Source organism: Canis lupus, chromosome 11, assembly GCF_048164855.1.
Source record: "Canis lupus baileyi chromosome 11, mCanLup2.hap1, whole genome shotgun sequence".
In the NCBI taxonomy this organism is placed as follows: domain Eukaryota; kingdom Metazoa; phylum Chordata; class Mammalia; order Carnivora; family Canidae; genus Canis; species Canis lupus.
Genome location: NC_132848.1, coordinates 36266343 through 36284851, shown reverse-complemented (window position 1 = coordinate 36284851; position 18509 = coordinate 36266343). Strand labels below are relative to the sequence as shown.

General features: G+C 45.2%; 1 protein-coding gene across 3 annotated transcripts in view; it reads left to right on the top strand.

The window, feature by feature from the left end:
• Positions 1–14065, top strand: part of CHST11 (carbohydrate sulfotransferase 11) — a 257281-nt gene extending 243216 nt beyond the window's left edge. For all 3 annotated transcript variants that reach the window (XM_072844280.1, XM_072844279.1, XM_072844281.1), the window contains one exon: positions 11079–14065. In XM_072844280.1, coding sequence (XP_072700381.1) covers positions 11079–11933 — 855 coding nt within the window. In that variant the 3' untranslated portion in view covers positions 11934–14065. The remainder of the gene's footprint in view (positions 1–11078) is intronic.
• Positions 14066–18509: the final 4444 nt, after the last annotated feature.

Sequence of the window (18509 nt, the reverse complement as noted above, 5' to 3'; positions counted from 1 at the left end):
AGTTATGACCATTACAACAGCTCCTGTAAGCCCTGCTTGTCTTGTCCTTGGGGACAAGTGTGGAAGGGACATGACCAGATTTGTATTTTTTAAGGTTGGAAGTCACCATGTACCTGATGGCAATTGTTCACATGCTGTTGGTCCTAATAACAAGCATGGGGATATCTGGAACTGACCGGGCTGCCATCAGAAATCTCTTCTGCCCCATCTTGACCATGATAGTGAAGAAGTCCTCTTTTCCCTGTGACCTGTGCAGGGCTCCCCTCCTTAATCCAGGTTCCTGAAGCCACGGTTCAAGGGGTCCACAGTATAACTCCTGGGATCTGAAGCTCTGCATGACAACTGCATTCGTTGTGTAATTTTATTTTGGTGATATTCTTTTGAAAAAATTAAAGCATTGGGATGCCTGGGTGGCTGAGTGGTTGAGCATTTGCCTTCGGCTCAGGGTATGATCCCGGGACCCAGGATCGAGTCCCACATCGGGCTCCTTGCATGGAGCCTGCTTCTCCCTCCTCCTGTGTCTCTGCCTCTGTGTGTGTGTGTGTGTGTGTGTGTGTGTGTGTGTGTGTGTGATGAATAAATAAATAAAAATCTTAAAAACAAAAAACTCCCACAGATTCTCCTTCCCTTTCCCTCCCCCTCCTCTCTCTCTAAAAATAAATAATTTTATTTCCCTACCCCTCTCTAAAATAAATAAATAAATCTTTAAAAAAAAAAGCATTTCTGGATTTTTAGGGCCACCCCTTATAATCTAGTCCTGCCATGTGAAATCATGGTCCATGTGTTTGTTGATGGTCTTGATGGCATCATGCAGATCTCTTTTTATTGTCTTGGGCTAATTAGAAATGAGCAAAGACAGAAAATATGTAAATGATGAGTTTGTACCAAGTGAAGGTCAGGTGATGTTACAGGGTGCTGGGTTTTACAGTAACTAGAAATGAGAAATTAGTGGGAAAATTTCGACCTCCTGTAGGACACAGAGGAAAAATGCCATATTGCAAAGAGCCTGCCTTGGGGGCAGTGAGGAAGCACAGTTTCAAGGTTCAAGCAGGGCTTTAGTTCCAGCAAAACAACATCATCCTTCACTTTAATGTTCATTTGAATGTTTACATTTGTTATTGGTCTCCATTGTATACCTAGTTTTATGTTTGTGCACATTTTAGTAACATTGTATTTTTTTTAATATCTTGTAGACTTTTTAAAAATTAGTTTAATTTTTTTTTAGAGAGAGAGAGAGAGAGAGAGCATGAACAGGGAGGGGCAGAGGGAGAGAGAGCATCTTAAACAGGCTCCATGGCCAGCATGTGGAGCCTGACAGGGGATTCAGTCTCAGGACCTAAGATCATGACCTGAGCCGAAATCAAAAGTCAGACACTTAACCAACCAAGCCACCCACGTGCCCCAGTAACACTGTATTTGTAATGAGTTAAATCAACAGTAGTCTAAAAGTATTTTATTTTTAAAGATTTATTTATTTATTTGAGGGAGGGCCTTGGAGCAAGGGGAGGGGCAGAGGGAGAGACAGAGAGAGACAGAGAGAAAGGGAAAGAAGCGGATTTCCCACTGAGCATAGAGCCCGATGCTGATGCAAGGCTTGATCTCACACTGCTGAGGTCATGACCTGAGCTGAAATCAACAGTCAGATGCTTAACTGACTGAACCACCCAAGTGCCCCTAAAATTATTGTAAAGTAAAAAACAAAATTGAACTATTTTGTGAAAAAATTGAACACTGGAGGCCCAAGTGAATTTCTTTCCTTGTATGGGGGACTGGACATGTCTCACATTTGAGAATATGCTTATTAGTCTCTTGACCTGTGCCCCAAAACCCTCCTGAGAGGAATCGGGCATACCTCACTGCAGCAGGTGTGCCATTTGTCACCTAAACTGCCGTGGAAGAGGAGGAAATGGAAGGAGAAAGAAACCTCAAATACCACATTTCAAAGCCCCATTGAGTTAATTTTGTCTCTGCAACCGGATGTAAAATGACACCGTGGTATTGTTTCCATTTCTCTGGCTTTGTGGTTCTGAATGCAATATTAACTGACATGCTTATCTCCCTGGAGCCTCAGGGAGCCTGAGAATTGTCTCCAGCTGAAGAGAGCTAGGGGGAAAAAACTGGGAGAGATCCCCTGGTTTCTCTGCTCATTTAGTGATTTATTGCCTTGAAAACCATGTATAGCAATTTGAATAGGCAAAACTGAGTCTTCTCTCCTTCCTAGACTTTCTATTTCCTTTTGGACAGTTTGTTGTTGATATTTGAATGGCATGAATGCTCCTCCTAAGGTGGAATACATCTTCTAAGAAGTCAGAAAATGGGAAACAAACTGAGGGGTGGAGAGGAGGTGGGTGGGAGGATGGGGTAACTAGGTGATGGGCATTGAGGAGGGCACGTGATGGAATGAGCCCTGGGTGTTCTATGGAACTGATGAGTCACTAAATTCTACCTCTGAAACTAATAATACACTATATGTTAACTAAACTGAACTTAAATAAAACATCTTTTTAAAAAAGGAAATGCATATCAGAACTTTTCATATCCAAAATATTGACTTCCATGACTTAGAACTGCCTGCAACAAAATTATAGGGCTGGTGAAATTTATCTTTGGGATTCCTGGCCCTCTCTTTTGGGTTTCTTTTTTCTTCTTTCATAAAAAAATGCCACATATTAACTGCCTACAGTGTACCATACTTTGTCCAAATTCTGCACTAGATTGATCTTATTTTCTAAATGCTGAATCCCATACCTGATTTGATTTAATTGACATTCCTGAATGTCAATTGACTATCCCCATTTTGCAGCTAAGAGAACTGAGGCTCAGAAGGTTAATGGTCTTGCCCAAAGGAGATCAAGCCCAGATCTTGTTTTCAGATCTCATCCTCTCTTACTAGTGCTCTAATACCCTTTCCTTATTTTGCTATGTAAAAATATCTTATCATATAATATTATCTTCTCTTGTACATTTATACCCTATGTCAATTTGTTCAAAGTTATTGACTGAAGGCTTGGCTCCTGTATTCATTTCCTGGAGCTGCTGGGTAGACCCTTCTGGCCTCTTGCCAGCTTCTGGATGGTGCTGACAGTCTTTGGCATCTCGTACCTTATAGATGCATCACTCCAACCTTTGCCTCTGTCATCACATGGCCTTCTCTCTGGGTGTCTCTGAGTCTCTGTTTCCTCTCCTAATTGACACCAATCATTAGGTTAGAGCCCACCCTAACTCATTATGACCTAATTGCATCCACAAAAAACCTATTTCCAAATAGTATCACATTCTAAGGTTCCAGGTGGCCATGAATTTGGGGGGCACTATTGATCCTAGTACCGCCTTTATTAAAGAATGTTCTGGCTTCTGGTGAACAACTGGGAAGTTTCATTTGCTTTTATATCAAATTTCCCTAAAGAGATTATTAATTGATTCATTCATCAAAACAGATTTTTTTTTTTTTTTTTTAGCATCTACTATGTGACTGGCACTTTTTAAAGCACTGAACACAACCAGGGAAAGACAAAGTCCATACTTCATGGCACTTCTGTTGGATGGGGAGAACCTTATGTCGTGTGGTAGGAAAGTATGGCAGCCTTTCAAGAAAGCAAAGTATAGAAACTGCAGGGTTTCATACTTAGCTCTAAAACATGCTTATGATTGCTTCCACCACATTCCACTAGTCAACAACTCACAGCCAGTTGAAGTCAAGGGGCTGGAGAAGTAGACTGTACTTCTTGTTTTTTTATTTTTTATTTTATTTTATTTTTATTTTATTTTTTAAATAAACTCTACTTGATGGGAAAGATGACAGTGTAGCACTGCAAAGGGGAATGGCTATCAGGAGAGCATTAATGACTCCTCTGTGCTTTACAGTAGCTTGTGAGGCTAAAAGTAGTGAATCACTTTACTATTCACACATGGAATTTTCATTGCACTAGCACTGTCTTGGTTTGCTTCCTTCCTTCAAGTGTGGAAATTTTCAGTGGTGATAGCATCTAATTCAGAGAATTACCAGGAAGATTAGAAATGATATACTAAAATAACCTGTGAAGGAGACTTAGAGTAGCTCCTCCTACTATTTCTTGTTGTCTCATCCTGTCTGATGATCACCATCATCAGCATCATTGTTCTGGGAACAGGGAGGAGGCAGATACAGGGCTCTAATGCAGGATGTAATGACGTTCTCTGGTGGCCACTAGGTAATCCGTAGGTCTCCAGTAAACTCAGGAAATTTCCTAATTTAGGCCCACCCCAGTTGCCCTGTGAATGTTTTAGGATGAACTGTACAGATTGTGCTTCAGTGGAAACCACAGGCCAGCCTCTTGGGTCATACCCACATTCATGGGTCTGCTGCGGTGGCTGTGCAGGTGGTTGGAGGGTGGGGTGTTCACTAATCCCTCTGCATTCTCAGGATTCAGGACACCCATAGTCTGGCCTGAGTAGGGTAGTGGCTCTTGGGCCCTGAATCCCTGTGAAGCAAGTGGCCACCAGTCTTGAGAAAACCAAGCATGAAGTAGACTGGGGGGTAAAGGATGCTTAGTGTAGTAGGTGTTCAGAGGAGAGAGTGACTCTTCCAATTGTGTAGCAGGGGAATGCACTTGAACTTGAAGGATTGTCAGGTTTGTATGAGCAAGAATCCCAAATGAGAATGGTTGGGCCCAAAGGGAAAACAAAGGAGGACTTCCAGGGAAGATGGCAGAGTAGGAGGATTCTAGGCTCACCTTATCCCACAGATAAACTTAGATAACACCCATAGTCAGTGTAACTAACTCAGAAAATGACCTAAAGACTGGCAAAACAGACTCTCAGCAGCTAAAGGCAGGGAGAAACCACATTTCCCAAAAATGGCAGGAAGGGCAGAGATAGGATCAGGAATCAAACTGACTGGGAAAACCGTCCATGAGCGGGAAGAGCAGTGCCAACACAGAGACTGGAGAGGAGAAGACCCCACACTAGGCTCTCCAGGCACAGGCAACCTACACTGGCAAGACAAGGCCCAATAACATTTGGCTTTGAAAACCACAAGGACTTAACTTTGTGAGTTCTTACAGTCAGGGGGGCATAACACTTGGAACTTTAAAAATTAGCAGGCTCAGCTCTGGAAGAGCTGGAAGGTGATAGGAGACTGAGCCACCACCAACAACCCTCTTAAAGAGACAATATAACAACCCCACTAAGATACAGCATAGAAACACCAGCTTCAATGCCTGAGGTATACAAGAGGTGGGTATATTTGTTTACTAATCTCAGAGTGTGTGCTAGAGAGGCAAGAACCTTTAGGAGACTTCTCCAAAAACAAGAGACCTGGTGGGCACTATTTCCCTCCCTGCCCCCCTGGCTTAGATACAGGAACACCTGCAGGAACCAGCATAGCATGAACTCTCTCCACCTAGCTTGCTAATAGTACCCCAGCCCCACGTTCTCCTGCTGGCCTGTTCTCTCCAACCAGCATCAGCAGGAGTCCATCCAAAGTGGTGCCACAAGCCTAGCAGTGAGCAGGCAGCCCTGACAAGGATCAGTGATCTTGTGCCTTCTACAGTGCCTTCTTTCCTGGGGAGAAGAGATGGTAACCACACATACCCTTCTGATTGCAGCCCCAGCAGTTGGCTGGGGCAACACTGGGTCTGACCACAGGCCTTGCCCACCAAGTGAAAGCCTCTCCAGGGACAATACAAGGAGAGTGCCTTGCAGTTTGGTGCTACTGTGACTCTGGCAAATGCCTGGTCTGACCCAACTCAAGCCCAAGGCAGCCCCACACTGGCCCATTAACACCACAGGGACCAAACCCTGCCCTCAATGAGCAAAGAGAATGATGAATGCACTGGAGGCAAAAGTGGCTTAGCTACAACAGTAAGGCTCATGCAGTACACACAGGTGCCAGGTTCTGGTGAACAGGGAATATTGCACTACAGGACCTCTTCTTCATAAGGCTACTACTTTCAAGAGCAGGAGAGATTCCTAATAAACAGAAACAGCCACAGAGAGTTAGACAGAATGAGGAGACAGAGGGATATGTCCCAGATGAAAGAACAGGACAAAAACCACAGCAAGAGAGCTAAACGAAATGGAGATATGGCATATGCCTGATAGAGGACTTAAGGTAATGGTCATAAAGATACTCACTGGACTTGATAAAAGAGTGGAGGATCTCAGTGAAACCCTTAACAAAGAGAAAATGTAAAAAAAAGAACTGACCAGAGACAAACACAATAACTGAGATTTAAAAAACCCTAGAGGGAAAAAAAAAAAAAACCCTAGAGGGAATAAATAGTAAAGACTAGAGGAAGCAGAAGAACGGATCAGCAAGCTGGAGGACTGTAATGAAAGCAAGCTGAACAGGAGAAAAACAAAGAACAAAAAATGAGAATAGGTTAAGGGAACTCAGTGACACAACCCAGTTAATAACATTTGCATTATAGGGATCCCAGGAGAAGAAGGAAAAAGGGGGTCAGAAAATATATCTGAAGAAATAGCAGCTGAAAATTTCCCTAATCTGGGGAAGGAAACAGATATCCAGATCCAGGAGGCAAAGAGATTCCAGCCCCCCCCCCCGCCCCCAAATCAACCCAATGAGATCCCCACACCAAGACACATGATAATTAAAATGGCAAAAAGTAGTGATAAAAAGAGAATATTAAAAGCAGCAAGAGAAAAGAAAAGCAGTTACAAAGGAAAACCCCATAAGGCTGATTTTTTTTTTCAGCAGAAAGTTTGCAGGCCAGAAGGGAGTAGCATGACATATTTAACATGCTAAAAGAAAAAACTGCAGCCAAGAATACTCTACCCAGCAAGATTATCAGAATAGAGGTAGAGATGAAGAGTTTCCTAAACAAAAGGTAAAGGAATTCACCACTAAACCAGCCTTACAAGAAACGTTGAAGAGGATTCTTTGAGCCAAAACCGATAAAGACACTGCCAAAAAAGAGAACTACAGGCCAATATCTCTGAAGAACATAGATGCAAAAATCCTCAACAAAATACTAGCAAACCAAATCCAGTAATACATTTTTACCAAATCCATTTTACATTTTTACATTTCACCACAATCAAGTAGGATTTATTCCTGGGATGCAGGAGTGGTTCAGTATTTGCAAATCAATCAACATGATACGTCAATTTAAGAGAAAGGATGAGAACCATATGATCATTTCCATAGATGGAGAAAAACCATTTGACTAAGTACAATATCCATTCATGATAAACCCTCAACAAAGTAGGTTTGGAAGGAACATATCTCAATACAGTAAAGGCCGTATATGACAAACCCACAGCTAACACCATACTCAGTGCTTTCCCCCTAGGATGAGGAATAAGAGAGGTCCACTGTTACTACTTTTATTCAACATAGTACTGGAAGTGGTAGCCACAGAAATCAGACAAGAAAAAGAAATAAATGGCATCCACATTAGTAAAGAAGTAACTATCTGCAGATGACATGATACTATATATTGAAAACCCTTAAGACTCCACCAAAAAAAAAAAAAAAACACTGGAACTAATGACAAATTCAGCAAAGCTTTAGGATACAAAATCAATATACAGAAATCTGTTGCACTTCTATACACCAACAATGAAGTTGCAGAAAGAGAAATTGAGAAAACAATCCCATTTACAATTGCACCAAAAAGAATAAAGTGCCTACATATAAACCTAACCAAGAAGTGAAAGACCTGTACCATGAAAATTATAAAACACTGATGAAAGAAATTGAAGATGACAAACAATTGGATAGATGTTCCATGCTCATGGATTAGGAAAACAAATATTGTTAAAGTATCCATGCTACCGAAAGCAATGACAGATTTGATATAACCCCCTCTCAAATACCAACAGAATTTTTTACAGAACTAGAATAATCCTAAAATGTGTATGAAACCACAAAAGACCCCGAGTAGCCAAAGCAATCTTGAAAAAGGACAAAACTGGAGGCAAATAAACCCACGAGTATATGCTCAGTTAATCTATGACAAAGGAGGCAAGATTATGCAATGGCAAGGACACCTTCACAAAAGGTGTTGGGAAAACTGGACAGCTACATGCAAAAGAATGAAACTGCACCACTTTGTCACATCATATACAAAAATAAACTCAAAATGATTAAAGACCTAAGTGTGAGACCTGAAACCGTAAAAATCCTAGAAGAGAGCACAGGCAGCGATTTCTGTAACATCAGCTATAGCAACTTTTTTCTAGATATGTCTCCTAAGGCAATAGAAACAAAAGCAAAATTATACTTTTGGGACTACAGCAAAACAAAAATAAAAACAAAATACAAAACAAAACAAAAACCCTCTTTATACAGCAAAGGAAACAACAAAACTGAAAGATAACCTACTGAATGGGAGAAGATATTTGCAAATGATATATCTGAAAAAGGGTTAATATCCAAAATATAGGAAGAATTTCTATAAAACAGCACCAAAAAACAACCCATTTACAAATGAGCAGGAGACGTGAACAGACATTTCTCCAAAGAAGACAAACAGATGGCCAACAGACACTTGAAAAGGCTCTCCACATCATTCACCATCTGGGAAATGCGAATCAAAACTACAGCAACATATCACCTCACACCTGTCAGTTGCTAAAATCACAAGAAACAACAAGTGTTGGCGAGGATGTGGAGAAAAGGGAACCCTTGTGCACTGTTTGGTGGGAATGCCAACTGGTGCAGCCACTGTGGAAAGCAGTATGGAAATTGCTAAAAAAAAAAAAAAAAAATCAAAAACAATTACCGTATGATCCAGTAATTGCACTACTGAGTATTTATCCAAAGAATATGAAAACACTAATTCAAAAAGATCCATGCACCTCTATGTTTATTGTAGCATGATTTACAATAGCCAAGATATGGAAGCAACCTGGGTGTCTAAAGATAGATGAATGGATACAGAAGATGTGGTAGAGAGAGTGGAATTTTTAAAGGATAAAATCTTGCCATGTGCAGCAACATGGCTAGATCTAGAAGGTATTATGCTACATGAACAAACTGAAAGACCAATACTATGTGATTTCACTCATATGTGGAATTTAAGAAAACAAAGACAAGAGGCAAACACACTCTTAAATACAGAGAACTGGGGGAGTACAGAAGGGAGGAGGCATGGGGAGTGAAATAGAGTGAAGGGGACCAAGAGTACACTTATGATGAGCACTGAGTGATGTACAGAATTATTGAATCAAAATATTGCACATCTGAAACTAATATAACACTACACTAATTATATTGGGATTTTAAAAAGTTTTTTTAATTCAAAAAAGGAAGAGAGTGAATCATTGATTGCAGCTCCTTTTAGTTCTGAACAGGGGAAGAGTAGGAACAAGACTGGAAAAGCGGGTTGGTGAAGGACATCAAAGATGAGCGCATAGGAAAAAAAAAAAAAAAGATGAGCGCATAGGGATCCCTGGGTGGCGCAGTGGTTTGGCGCCTGCCTTTGGCCCAGGGCGCGATCCTGGAGACCCGGGATCGAATCCCACATCGGGCTCCCGGTGCATGGAGCCTGCTTCTCCCTCTGCCTATGTCTCTGCCTCTCTCTCTCTCTCTCTCTCTGTGACTATCATAAATAAAATTTAAAAAGATGAGCGCATAGATGGGGGCCGTGTTCTCAGGGCAGGAAGGCAACCGGACACAACATCCTCTGCAGCCCCAGACAGCCTGTCCCATAGCTCTGACACCCCAGTTTCTCTATAGCTTTAACCATAATTTAATATCAATCTATTTGATATTTAAAAGAAGCGCCACATTGCACATACAGGCGGGTAGATGGAGGCATGGCATTAAGCCAGCAACAGTGGGGTTGCTGGCACACCAAGGCAGTGAGGTCTTGGGTTTCCTGTTCTAGGTAGACTGTGAAGACTCATTCACACTGGGAGTGAACGGTCTTTGAGGAGAAACTTTTGTTCCTAAAATTTAGAGAAGCACACACATCTTCCCTTTGGGCTCTTTTGAGGCCGCCAGCTATCTGGCCTGATGCCTCCTTGACTGTGAGTCCTTTAGGAAAATGTTCTGTTTCCCAAGGGTGTGGAGCAGAGGGCCTCGTACACTGTGAGGTCTGGACAGATGTCTGAATGCATACGTCAATGGATGGCTGCAGCGAGAAGGACAGAGCTGAGGCAGTAAATGCAAAGACCCATACATCGGGTACCAGCGGTGTAATCCAGGCTCCCCTTGCTTTATGCACAACAGGAAATGTACTGACGTAACAAAGGCCCAGGACTTGGGGCTGCTTTCAGCAATGTATGGACCTAGGTGTTCAGGTGATGTCCCTCTGTCTTCTCATCTTTCTCTGTACCCTGCATTCCCAGTCTAGCCCTTCCTCCATGATGGCCCTCTTCCCTGTTCCCAAACTCCAGACTTCTCACAACTCAGCTGCTTGAGAGGACAAGGAGGAAAGTGGATTCCCAGAGGAACATCAAGGCACTGGTACCAGAAGCAGCACAGAGCAAAAGATGTTCATAGTGATGGGCTTGTGGAGAAGTGGGATCCCCCCACTCCATTGTAGATCGATCAAATGCCAGACTCTCCATGCTTCAATCAAGAAGATGGGAGCACTGGACCTCAGGGTAGAGTGGAAAGTGGGCGACCTTGATTACCAGGACAGCCTGAGTTTGAATACGGCGTCTGTTGCTCCCTCACTGTGTGATCTCAAGCTAGTAACTTAACCTCTCTGTGCCTCGGTTCCCTCTTTCTTTCCAGCTAGATAAGGGGCAGTTACCCCACTGTACTTTTTATGACCGCATCCCCAGCGCCTGGCAGCATGCTACCTGGCAATGGTGGCAGGTGCTTGGTAGTGTGAAAGCAGCCTCATTTCAGGGTGACTGTACAGAGAACAGAAAAACGTAGCACTCTAGTAAAATGCCAGGCACGTAGAGGGTGATGGGTAAGTTACAGATTTGATCCTCATTCTTGCTCCACAAAGGAAACATGGTGGAACAACACAAAAAGAGTCGAGGCAGCTGGTGGAGAATTAGGTTGCCAGCCAGCCGTGCCGGGGGCCGGACACCGGCCGCCACGGCTGCGGATGTGGCCTAGGGCACGTACCACACGCCCATACTGAATTCATATTCCTCTTGTGTCCCCTCTACAGCTGGAGCTCTCCAACACCAATATCCTGCACCAGATGAGGCGTGACCAGGTCACGGACACCTGTCGCGCCAACAGCGCCCTGAGCCGCAAGCGGCGCGTGCTGACCCCCAACGACCTGAAGCACCTGGTGGTGGACGAGGACCACGAGCTCATCTACTGCTACGTGCCCAAGGTGGCGTGTACCAACTGGAAGCGGCTCATGATGGTGCTCTCGGGCCGGGGCAAGTACAGTGACCCCATGGAGATCCCGGCCAACGAGGCGCACGTGTCAGCCAACCTCAAGACCCTGAACCAGTACAGCATCCCGGAAATCAACCACCGCTTGAAAAGCTACATGAAGTTCCTGTTCGTGCGGGAGCCCTTTGAGCGCCTGGTGTCGGCCTACCGCAACAAGTTCACGCAGAAATACAACACATCCTTCCACAAGCGCTACGGCACCAAGATCATCCGGCGCCAGCGCAAGAATGCCACCCAGGAGGCGCTGCGCAGGGGTGACGATGTCAGGTTCGAGGAGTTTGTGGCCTATCTCATCGACCCACACACACAGCGCGAGGAGCCTTTCAACGAGCACTGGCAGACAGTGCACTCGCTCTGCCACCCGTGCCACATCCACTACGACCTCGTGGGCAAGTATGAGACGCTGGAGGAGGACTCGAACTACGTCCTGCGGCTGGCGGGCGTGGGCAGCTACCTGAAGTTCCCCACCTATGCCAAGTCTACGAGAACTACTGACGAAATGACCACAGAGTTCTTCCAGAACATCAGCTCAGAGCACCAAACGCAGTTGTATGAAGTCTACAAACTCGATTTTTTAATGTTCAATTACTCAGTGCCAAGCTACCTGAAATTGGAATAAAGGGGGTGGGAGAGGGAGAGGATCGTGCTTTTTAATTTAAGATTTTTATTTGTCAAAAGAATTATATGGATATTGGGTTATTTTGTAAAGTAATATTTCTTTGGGGATGATGCTGCGAGCAGCATGGTGAGAATTATTTAAAATCCTTAGTAGGGAAGGACGGCTGTCTTTGCAAGAGAATAGGATGGGTGTCCTTGTGTTTAGACGTAAATACCTACCTGCAACACTGTCTTAAAGGTTTCCTTGTGCTCTGGTGAATTCCATGAATTGTGCATCCCATAAATTCTAATTAATATTATTTATAGTTATTTAAACATGGTCTCTGTATAGATTTCTTTTTGTGGCAGCAAGATTCAAATGTCTTTGCAGAAGAAATGTGTGTTTTGTTCTACACTTGCTACAGCTCATTTGGGGGCGTGAATGTTCTCCTTACTAACCGCTCAGAGAGTGAACTGTGATAACAGCCATTGTGATGTCTGTTGATGCCACCATTCTTGGAAGTCTGTGAGAAATAAATAGAGAAAGGCACCTTTGCAGGGGACCATTCCAAACAGATTCCGAGCAACCCAAGAGTCCCTCGCACTAAGAAAAAATGTGATTTTTTTTTTTAACCCAAGGAGAAGAGCTGATTATAGCTTTTTTTTTTCTTCTTTTTTTTTTTCCACCAGAATTAGCAGTCTGATAGAATAGGCTTTTCTACGAAATTTTTAACTGGCACTGCCAGTTGTGATGGTGAAGTGGCTGTTGCTTTATAGTCAACAAGTATTTGTTGAACAACTACTCTGTGCCAGGCCTAAATGTAGGCCCTGGGGATAGAGCATTTAACAAAACCAGTAGTCTCGGCCCTCAAGAATCTTTATGTGGACGCAGTATCCATCTCAACAATTAGCAAACCCCTCATATCCGTGGACTAGACATGAGGTCCAGACCATTTTAAACAACCCCAAAAGGTCCATGACCCCTACAAATTTGCATTTTCCTCTGGCCCAAATTTTGAAAACCCCACACTGAGAACAGGCCACTTAACTTGGTGAGTAATCCAGGCTCACCGTCCAACACGGGAGAAGACAGAGTGTTTCCCATCATGTGCGCTCCCGTGTACTGGGGAAGCCCCGGGACCAGACCCGCAGGGCACAGCATGCAAGGGTGGGAAGGGGACCTTCACCAAGCGCCTCCTGTCACATCAGCCTCCGCGTGGGAGTGTTCTCTCCTCTGCTGCGGAAAGCGTGAGAGGCTGCAGCAGGCCTCGCACACCCGCGGTTGGCGGTCGCCCCGCACTCCTCCTCTGGCCAAGGTCACAGCAGGATCCACTCACTGCACATGCACACGTGCTCCAGAGCCTGCAGAGGCCGAGGCCATGGGCACCGTGGCGAGCACCATGCACAAGCAGCAAGGACAGCCTTCCGTGGCTGGACCCCACGCCCCCCCTTTCCTCCGGAAGGCCAGGAACACTCCTGTTCCTCACTCATTACCATCTGCACATGCTTCTCACTTCTGGCCATGGTGATGCCTCAGTTGAAGTTTGAGCCACATCCCTCTTACAGCTAGTGAATGAATTGGTAGCAAATCCTGTATATAATAATAATTACAGTTCTAATAATAGGGGGTGGGGTGGGAGGGGGTGTGGGTAAGTTTTGCTTTTTGTTTTGTTTTTGATGCAGTATATAGCGAAAGGGTGAGAATATTCTAAACAAACGAATGAATAATTTATTCACAGAAACTATTAAAGTTGTAAAACTCACGACCAGCTCAGCAGCAGCGGCCACATCTCACCTAGAATATGGTTTTATTGAATTTGAGTGAGGTGTGTGCGGGAGAAGGGGGCCAAAGCTTCTGATAAAATGTGTACCTTCTTCCAAGCTCACTCCCCTTTGTGAAGGACACAGTGACTGTGCCCTCCACGGACAGAGATGATGCCGTGTCTTTTACTGAATAGAGTGACAGACCTCAGCTGTCCCTGGAATTGGGGGTCTGGGCCCTGTTTGCAGGCAGGGGACACTGTCCTCAGAAATAGGGCTTCTGCTAATGAAACACTGTGCAGCGTTTCCTGACATGTGCCCCACAGAACAGAGATTCTCAGGAGATGTGAAGTCAGTGTGATGCAAAAAAAAAAAAAAAGAAAGAAAGAAAAGGCATTTTGAGGTCAAATATCCTTGGGAAACAAACCAATTTCCCTCTACAGGACTTTTCAGAGCCTTAGGTGTGCGCTGTGCATTATGAACCCCAAAAGCATCATTGAGTTGGTAGCATTTCCTGAACTTATGTGACCAGGATACTCTGTTTTGCAGATTTCACAGAGACGTTCCACAGAATACACTTGAGTTAGGTCGATTTAGCGTATCCGAGATCGTCGAGGATAAAACAACTTCCCTGACCCTTCTACAAAACAAAACAATAAAACAGCATCCATCTGGTTTGTAGCAACAGAGGTACTTTATCAAACGAATTAAACTTTTACTTAAGTGCAATGGTTTTAGCCCTGGATACCACCCTAGACAATCCTGCATCCCTCCCGAAGGGAGCTGGAGGTTGTCTGGGGTGGGTGGGGGGGCATAAGACCCCAGAGTCGCCCCCTAACTCCTCAAGGTTGCCAAGGTTGCCTTAGGAGCGCTCCTTCAATTCCAGAGTTTGGAATAGTTCACCGTGTGCTTTGGTTTTCCGATGGGAAGTCCGTGGGTTTAGCCGAGTTCTGCGTTCCCGCCACCGTCTTAGGTGGGTGGGGTTGGGTGTGCTCGCTTGTGTCACGGGCAGGGTGCCCGCCTTCACCCGCCCCTCCCAGCAGAGAAAGACTGTCCTCACAGGACAATACGTCCGTGTAGCTCTGCAACGAGGGACTTTCTCCTTGTGTTTTATGTTCACATTTTATTTTGTAATGGCATAAAAACTTAAAAAAAAAAAATTGAATCAACTGTTTGGCAGAATGTAGAAAAAATTCTGTGTCCTTGGTGTAAAAGAATCCATGGGTAAAAATGTGCCTGGGAACCAAAAGCTTGTGTTTGTTTTTTTGGTTTTTCTTTTTTAAAGAAAACTGTTTGAAAATGCTTTTCATTGCATGCTTAGCTGGAGAAAAGTACAGGCAGATGTCCCATCTCCAAGCCACTTTTCAAAGGTGCTGCTGTGTTTATAAAACCAGGTACATTTAGGGTAGTATTTACAAGGACATCCCTGCTTAGCCTATCCCTTTGGCTAGAAAACTCTAGAATATTAGCCACAGGGTCTGAATTCCTGCAGCTTCTCTGGACCACCCTCCTGCCCCGCCTCCCCAGCCGGTCTGGGAAGATGGCAGTCTATTGACCTGTGGCGTCTCCGTGGGGACCTTCCTCCCTGGCCACCCGGTGAGCTTCACCCCCCTGGTAGCAAAGGTGTGGCAGCACTAGAGCTACTTCCTGCCGGACAAAGCTCCCGGAGAAAAGCCACTGGCGCAGTTAGCTGGTGGGGTTGGGACCCCACAGGAGAACAGGTGCAAGGCCCTGCGCTCACCTAGCAAGAGGCCAAGGGTCAGGGTCCTCCTGGCTGGTGTCAGGCGCCTCTCGAAGACACCCCCCTCCCCCGCCCCAACGATCCAGGCTGCACTGGCCTATGCCATCCTGGGGACCAGACCTTCCCTGGCCCCCTCCTGGGTCAGCGGGACTGACCTCATGGCACCCCCACCCCCATTTCTAACACCAGCGCTCCTTCCAGCCTTTTTTCATCGACTGACTGGGCCCCACGAATAGGCTGCAGGCCCACAAGCACCAACTTGCCCCTCGGTGGTTGACAGGCCAATTTTGGTTTGCTGCTCTTGGTCAGTACAGAAGGGGCTGCCCGTGCTACTTTCCAGTGAGCATGCTCATTGTGGTGTTTGCACATACAACTTAACATCTTCGTGGAGTGTGAGTTTTATTTTTTACATATTTGTATGCAGTAGAGGGCTTGTTTTAGAAAACTCTCCCTGTATCTTACTGTACTGTTCAAGAAAGCTGAATTCCACATTGCCAACAGAAGCGTGAAATGTTCATGAACCTTCCTCCAGGAAAAGCCATTCAAGCCTGATTATTTTTCTAAGTAACTTCAATTAAATTGAAGAAAAAAAGAAGCTTCTTTCTGTGTATGGTTTGTTCATGGCTATTGACAGAGGACTGTAGGGGTTGGCTGGCTGTGTGGGGGGCCCTGCTCGTGTGTGCCACGGGATGGAGAGGGAAGCGGAGGTGCGGACCCCAGTGGCAGTCTGGGCCGTGGCAGAGGCCACCCCCGATCTGAACCCTTCCTGTTTAGTGGATGAATGGGAGCTTTCTTCATTCCTGTTTTGTCTACAAACTGTAGGGTGGTGCGTGAGGAGGTCCAGCATGAGCACAGTCCCACCACCCATGTGAAAAATAAGGCAACAGTCTCTGAAAGGTTAAATGGCTTTGGTGACAGAGCGTGGGCTGACTTGCCTTCAGAACCCCACGCTCTGGCCACTAGACGCCACGCCTCGAAGCAGCTGTCTGCCATCCAGAAGCCACACACCTGCCCTGCGAGCCCCAGTTTTCCAGCTTGAGACCCATTCTTTTTCAAATGCCCCATCTCTGCTCCCTTGATGGACACAGTTTAGCTTTATTGATAGAAATGATTTACTTATTTCTATTCTGCCAAAGGAAAAATATTCAAAGTTGTTTTCTCTACTATAATTTCTTTAAATGATATTACCTAAACATTTAACATGAGAAGATTAGATCTAAAAATATCCTATTTTCAGAGCGCCTGGATGTCTCAGTGGTTGAGCATCTGCCTTTGGCTCAGGGTGTGATTCTGGGGTCCTGGGATTGAGTCCCACATCGGGCTCCCCACAGGGGGCCTGCTTCCCCCTCTCCCTCAACCTGCCACCCCCCGATTCATGCTCTCTCTGTGTCAAATAAATAAATTTTTAAAAATGTATCCCATTTTCAACCATGCCGGATATGGTTTGTAATACATCTGCCCACCAGTAGCCGGCTACCACCCCTTTCTGGTGTCATTGCTGCCCTTGGCTCTGGCCCCGTCTGGTTGGGAAATGTCCAGACTGTGAAGCTTACCTGTCTTAAATTAATAGAAGATGGCACTTCTTTTTAATGTAGTAAGTGGACTTAACTTGGTCATGGCCTGTCCCTGTCTCATCTGGGACAGTGGGAAATGTCAGTGGGAAGCAAGCCTGAAAGAGAACATCCCCAGTCTTCATTCATTCTCCTCAGAGTAACACTGAGACAAGCCCTCTTGTCTGTGGCTAATGGGTCAGTATTTCCAATGGCACTAGTGGTGCCCCATTGAACACTGCAGAAGCTACAGAAACTCAGGAGCCCATATCCTGGAATGTTCAGAGCCAGGCCAGGGTGAGGTCATCACTGATCCACCTCCAAGTGGACACAGCAGCACAAGGCAGACCCGTTAGTACCCCATGCCAAAGCTTCCTTTCTTGGGAAGACTATCCTTTCTCAGGTTATGTCCTACCCTTGAGACATGACTGGTGATCACACACCTTTTATGATAGTAGACATTGATTGATACCAGAAAACAAGAAAGATACTGGCAATTCCCTAAAACCTAAAGCCTTTTCAAACCTTTTTCTCGGAAAGTCACAATATCCAAAGGGCCAAGGAAGCAATGGCTAAGAAGACATTTGGGGGGCAGAACACAGAGGGCTTGGTGGAGAACACATCCCTCTCACAGTGCGATTCTGAGCTTTGCACAGCTGGCACCCACATACCTGCTGGCACATGTGGCCAATGGCTGTGGCCCCCTGGGGTCCTGGACAACAACAGAAAGTGGGAAGACGTGTCCGGCCTACATTCACCCCAGAGAGTTTATCAGGCATCTTGGGTCTCGTGTCTCCAGTATGAAACAATAGAGATTCTAGCAAGACTGACATGAGAAACACCCAGCCTTTCCCCCATCTTACAGTCCTCCCCCAGCACCAGCATCTTCCACCCATCATAACAACAACCCCTCCATGGAACAGTCAGGATGAAGGAGCCTGATCACACCCACTGCCTCTTTGACGTAGGGAAAACAGTAACACCTAAATTACTTCTCTCTGGATATGTAAGAGCCCTTGAGGCCTTAATCCATCCACCCAGGAGCTGTGTGTGGCCCACAGGTGACAACTTCCTGTTGGCCCTCAGTTCCCTCACCTGTAAAATGTAAGCATCAAGCTAGGTCTGTGATTTTCAATTAAAAAGAAGAATGAGCCTCTTAATTTTTTTTTGTATGTACAATAGATGAAGCAGAGATGCTGTGATTAATCTGAGGACCCCCTGAGCCTCTTTTCCCCATCACGTTCACATGGACCTCCATGGTCCCTCGGGTTGTAGGGAACAAAGTTCGAGAACCTCGGGGCCCTTCCAGCTTTGACCTTCACTAATGGTCTACCCAAACCCTTCCCTGTGGCTCTTTATGCCAAAGAGGTTGATTAGCAGTTAGAGGACAACCACGGAGGTATCAACTGCTTCAAGAAGGGATGATGAGGGACGAGCATTCGAACAAGATGAAGCTGGGAGGAAAGAATTAAGGAAAAGGAAAGTACAAAGGCGAAGGGAGATGCAGGAAGGAAACAGCTCAGACTGAGGTGGAAACCAGGGTTAG